General features: G+C 36.2%; 1 protein-coding gene across 1 annotated transcript; it reads left to right on the top strand.

The window, feature by feature from the left end:
• On the top strand, nt 1-6,253 carry LOC107645854 (Trimeric LpxA-like enzyme). The gene is made up of 14 exons (XM_016349980.3): nt 1-453; nt 543-857; nt 1,059-1,166; nt 1,410-1,599; nt 1,713-1,975; nt 2,198-2,309; nt 2,703-2,782; nt 3,414-3,656; nt 3,734-3,810; nt 4,426-4,517; nt 5,013-5,095; nt 5,285-5,356; nt 5,581-5,706; nt 5,791-6,253. The coding sequence occupies exons 1-14, from the start codon at nt 70-72 to the stop codon at nt 5,821-5,823; spliced, it is 2,178 nt and encodes a 725-aa protein (XP_016205466.1). The 5' UTR covers nt 1-69; the 3' UTR covers nt 5,824-6,253.

The raw sequence follows: 6,253 nt of genomic DNA on the forward strand, positions 1-6,253 counted from the left end.
TGACACATTCAATACTTTTTCTCCCTAGACTTGGACACTCGCTCAACTAGTCGGAAGAATCTTAAGAGGATGGGTGCGCCGAAGAAGAGCGGCGGCGGAGGCGGAGGCAGGGTTTCCGTCACAGAGGATTCCGACGAACTGGTTCGTGTTCCGTTGCAGGCCATCCTCTTAGCTGATAGCTTCAACACCAAGTTCAGACCTATCACACTCGAATGCCCGAAGGTCCTCTTGCCTCTTGTCAATGTTCCGATGATCAATTACACCTTGACCTGGCTCGAATCCGCCGGCGTCGAAGACGTTTTCGTTTTCTGCTGCGCCCATTCCAAGCAAGTCATCGACTATTTGGACAAATCCGGTTGGCTCTCTCAGCCTAATTTCTCCGTAACCACCATTGAATCGCACAATTCCGTCAGCGCCGGTGACGCCCTCCGCCTAATCTACGAGCGTAACGTGGTATCTATTACGTTTTTGCCCTTCCTTGCTATCCATTTGTTATTGTTCTTGTAGTGACCAGTGACACTTTTTCTTGGATACTTTGTAAGATTCATGGAGACTTTATCCTCATCAGTGGTGATACTGTGAGCAACATGTCGCTTACTCAGGCACTTGCAGAGCACAAAGAAAGGAAGAAGAAGGATAGTAATGCCGTCATGACAATGGTTATCAAACGCTCAAAAACTAACCCCGCTATTCATCAGTCTCGGCTTGGTACCGATGAGCTTTTCATGGCCATTAATCCGGATACCAAGCAGCTTTTGTATTATGAGGAGAGGACTGACCTTTCCAAAGGGATTATGCATCTTGACAAGTCATTTCTTGCTGATAACCCTTCCCTCACCTTGCACCATGACAAGCAGGTGAATTACATACTTTCTGAAGGAATTGGATTACTGGTGATTATGCTTATCGAAGTGTGTGAAACGAATTTTCGCTACCGGATTAGCTGTAGTTAAGGAGTCTCTCAATTAATTCATTAATTAATTATCTACTGTGGTTACTGATGTTTGATTTATTATTACCTTGTTTGGTTATATTTCTCAGTGATATATTTTCTGCAGGATTGTTACATTGACATCTGCTCGCCTGAAGTCCTTAGCCTGTTTACGGACAATTTTGATTACCAACATCTGCGGCGTCATTTTGTGAAGGGGTTGCTTGTTGATGATGTAATTTCTCTGCTGTGTGCTAAATTGAGTCGTGCTATTATTTATGAAGTTTTTCTTTAAGTCCTTAGTGGAAAGATAAAAGCTTTTCCCCATGAATTTCTTTCTTATTGTAAGAGAACAACCAAATTCCATCACTTATCTTCCCTCAAAGTTGATATGTTTGATGGACACATAGTCTCTTGTTTTTTGCATTCTATAACGGATGCAATCCTTGCTTCAAAATTAACTGTGTATTGCTTTCAGATAATGGGGTACAAAATTTTCGTGCATGAAATCCACTCAAACTATGCTTCACGGATTGATAATTTCCGGAGCTATGACACTGTTAGCAGGGATATAATTCATAGATGGACATATCCAATGGTGCCAGATGTTATGAATTATGGCAACACAGCTACTAAACTTGAACGACAGGGAATGTATCGTGCTTCAGGTATGAATCAAAGTTTCTGTGTTTGCTGGTGAAGAATTTCATGCATACCTGATAATATTGCTGTTGCACTCTATTTAATATTTATTTTGATGAATTCATTTCTCCGTTTTCAGAAATATCACAATCACAATCCGCTGTTATTGGTCCCTTCACTGTTCTAGGATTTGGCACCAAAATTGGGAATAACACTATAATTTCGGATTCCGTTATTGGAAAAGGATGTAAAATTGGATCAAACGTTCAGATTAAAGGTTGCTACATATGGGACCATGTCACCATAGAAGATGGCTGTAAACTTAACCATGCTATTGTTTGTAATGAGGTGACTTTGAAGTCAGGAGCTGTTCTGGAACCTGGTGTTATTTTGTCATTCAAGGTTTGTATGGTTGTAGTATCTGTACCATTTCTTCAGTTGCCTGAATTCTGTCTTTCATGTTTGTCATATGTTTGTGCATGTTTCAACACTGGTTGTGCTCAAACACAATAGTATGTGATTTGTCTGTCACTCATTTCAAGATTGAAAGATTAGGACTTTATTTTTTATCTTTTATTTATTATGTATACAGATCTGAACCGATCAGAAATTTTATGCTTCCAGGTTGTAGTTGGGCCAGAGTTTGTTGTCCCTCCTTATTCATATGTATCACTATTACAACAGCCTGTTGAGGAAGACAGTGATGAGGAGCTTGAATATGCTGACAGTACTAGCGGTATTGCTTAATTTTTCATAAAACACTTTTATTTGACATGTTTTATCATGGGTCCTACTGTCACTGTTTGGCAGTCAATCTGATTACGATTATGATGTCTGCCTTAATACTGTCATTACTTCAGTAACAACTCTGAAAACAATTGTTTGTACCTAAGATATTGATGTTTTCAAACTAGTGCTGATTGATTGTTAAAAGCGTATTGTTACACTTGGTTCGAGAAGCTAATATTCCAGAATAATTTGATTGAATAATAAACTAACTATTCTTATTATTATAAAATGCTTTCATAAATTAAATGCGCATCTTAAACCTTTCAATTGCCAATTTTCTGAAAGCTTTAATAAGTTAAATGCACATTTTAAACCTTTCAATTGCCAATTTCTGGTACAGTCATCACAAGCAAAGTGGATAAGTCGGATGAAGAGGATGCATCTGAAGTACCAGAGGCACGTATTAGCTCTGTTTCAGAGGTTGGTTTCAGAAGGCTTCGCAATTTATGACTCATACATTATTTGCTGTTGTGCCAGATGCAATAATGCTTGATAGAATAACTCAATGTGGCTGAATTGCATGCTAGTATAGCTCTCTGCTGGATTACTTAATACACATGAAATAATGTGAATAAAAAACCACTTAAGTATGAGTAATATCAAATCTATATGTTATGCTCCAAGCTGGTCATATATAAATTGTACTGAGGACCATCTATCTGGTGAAAATTTCTATATATTATCTTATCTCTCACAAAATGAAAGTCAATGAAAATGTCAGGCTGCCACATTATTCTAAATTATTTCTATCTTGCCTAGTTCACACAATTTGAGTTCCTTGTTCAAATGTTCCATAAGTTTGCATGTGGGAAGAAATGAAGCAACTTTTGCTGTATATCTGGCAGAAACAAAGTATACATTTTGTTTCATACACTTCCAACATATTAGATTTCCACATAAAATTGTTATTATTATTATTATTATTATTATTATTATTATTATTATTATTATTATTATTTTGCAAGTCTTTTTAGATACCAAGATTGTTTGATATAATGTTTTATAGGACATGGAATTTATTGTCTCATTACACGTTCTTTTTATTGATCAGCTAGGTATGGGTGGGGTTGGTTACATTTGGCAAAAATGTGAAGGAAGCCAGGAAGAAGAGTGGAGGCATTCAGTGGCACCTATTCCTGCAGATAAAATTTCTGAGGCAATGAAAACCATGGAAGATGATCTGGAGTTAACTCATGATGGCAGTATTCTCCCACCTTCTGGAGAGCTGATACCTGATTCTAATGACTCAGATGAAGATAATGAAGACTCCAGGGATGATTTCTTTGAGAGAGAGGTACAAACTTGAAACTTCTTCAGATGCATGTTGTAGATTCAGATTTTAAAGTTTTCCATTTACTTTATTAATTGCAGGTTGAAGCGACATTCCTCAGGGCTGTGAATGAAAACATACAAGAAGACCACTTGATCTTAGAAGTTAACTCTTTGAAGTATGCATATAATTGTGGTTATGTATATTGTTCAAAGTTGAATGTAGATTGTAGGAGACCTATGCTTTGGAGTTATTTTTGCATGTTTCTTTTGCTTTCATTGTATGACTTTTTTGTTTCCTTCTTCCTAGTCTCTTGTTCATAAGTAACTTCCCCCTGCTTTCCTCTTTTACAGCCTCTTGATAATTTAACCTGTCGGTCTCTCAAATTTAAGTATTCGTTTTGTTGTATTTTTCTTGGCCGAAGTTGATCATTAGCTGATATGCATGAGAACTTTGAAATGAAGTGGGTTGACATCTTTTTGGTATTGCAATGAGTTTTTATGTTTTAAAGCTTGTGGGAGGAATCAAAGGATAGGACTAAGTACTAGCGTGCATTTTGCTTGACCATACAACTGTAAACTGCTCTTATTTTAAATATTATATATGTCAAATAATTGGCACTCTATTTTTGTCTATAGGACATGATATCTTCATGGAATATATTTAGACGTTTTACCAATTGGATCTTTATGATTTTTATTTATTTTATTTTTTGACCACTAATGTTTGCAATATATGCATTAATTGTTTTATGGGCATCAACTTATACAAACACTGCCTTTCTCTGTGGCAGGTTGTCATGCAATAAGCTGACTGCTGATTGTGCGGGAGCTGTGTTTTATGCTATGATGAAGTATGCGGTAGACACTCCCCATAGTTCACTTGGTGAGCCTTCCTTCCTTCTTTCTACATCTACCTGATCCTTTTAGACTTTTACTTTTTTTTTTTTTTTGCAAGTTGTTGCTTTCCTGTTAGGTCAAAATATTTCCAGTGTTTAGTTTAAGGATGTAAACTTGCTTGGAAAACTTGTTATCTTGCCCTGCTTAGAGATACCAGATACAAAATCTGCAGAATGATGGGATATAATGAATTAACTGGATTCTTCAGTTTGAATAGCGAATCAAATGTAAGGCAGGGCAATTGAAAGACTTAGGAGAACTAAGAAAATACTAGGTGGAATACTTAAGAAAAGATATTCTTTTTATTGAATCCCCACCACCCAAGCCCAACAGTATTGGTTGATCCAGAGTTGACTCCTCCTAGTGGGATAATGCTAGATGGTGCATGTCTGGCTTGACTAATTTTACTTTTAGGACTCTGTTTTGTATTATTCTCAAAGGCTGCTTAATGTTTACTTGTTTGATTTATGAATTTCCCCAGATGGCTTGATGCAGAATGTTAACGATGTTCTATCAAAATGGAAAAAGGCTCTTACATCCTATCTGACAGACATAGATGAGCAGGTGCCTATCTCATTACTTTCACATCTGTGTAGTGATTCATGCTCATTTGTTGTGATTAATGGATATGCATTGCGTTATGCTTTTGTCAGCTTCAATAAGAATGCAGCCATTTAGCACATGCTGCCAAATTTGATTCCCAGTTCTTCATGTTCTGCCCTCTATTAATTTGTTTTTATTATTTAACTCCAGATTGAGATCATACTGAAATTTGAAGAAATTTGTTTAGAATCTGCTAGGGAGTTTGCTCCATTATTCACTAAGGTATGCTGCTCTTTCATGAGTTAGCCTTATTGATGTGCTTTCATCTGTCAGTATACTCATCATAAATATGCATTGAACTATATTACATAGTTATGCACTGTACATTCTGTCTAAAGCCTTGAGTTAACAATGTTATGAAATGGATTCATATTTTTCACACTAGATTTGTTATCTCTTCGGACCCTACTATATTCTTATGAAATGGATTCATAAAATGTTTTCAGATTTTGCTCCACTTGTATAAGGAGGATATTATTGAAGAAGATGCTATTTTAAGTTGGGAAGATGAGAAGAGAGATGCAGATGAGGCAGATAAAGTATTTGTTAACAAGGCTCAAGAATTTATCCAAGTGAGTTTAAAACTAGGTCACGAATCATGATACCTGTTTATCTTTTTACCATCCTGATGAGATGCATCAATATCTTATGTGCAGTGGCTAAAAGTGGCTGAAGAAGAAGATGAATAGAAAGTATAGGAAGGATTTCGTGTGGCTAAAGATGCTCCGTATATGATAATGCCAGGTTTTTATTTTGTGACATGTTTTCGGCGCATATGATCTTGAGGATTTTAATCTAATGAAGTTCAAATGCTTCAGAAGAATGTAACTCCTCAAGTCTCAAGTGTGTTGGATTCTGTGATTACTAATGTCAATTTTGTCCACACATGTTAATGAAATTCTCAAATTGGAATTTTGAGACCTTGTTCTTAAAGAAAAAGAAGGGGGATGGTAGCCTGATCACTGTTGGACTAGGATTTTGAAAGACACGAGTTATCTATAGTATTGTTATTAGTAAGGCTATTTGGTATTGAAATCTTTGTTAAAATGATATAATCAAGATTGAAATGTAAAATAGTAATTGCAAAACGCAAATAAATTGTTCTGCATATTTTCCTTC

The sequence above is a fragment of the Arachis ipaensis genome, chromosome B6 (genome assembly GCF_059453495.1).
Source record: "Arachis ipaensis isolate K30076 ecotype BB chromosome B6, ASM5945349v1, whole genome shotgun sequence".
Lineage (NCBI taxonomy): Eukaryota > Viridiplantae > Streptophyta > Magnoliopsida > Fabales > Fabaceae > Arachis > Arachis ipaensis.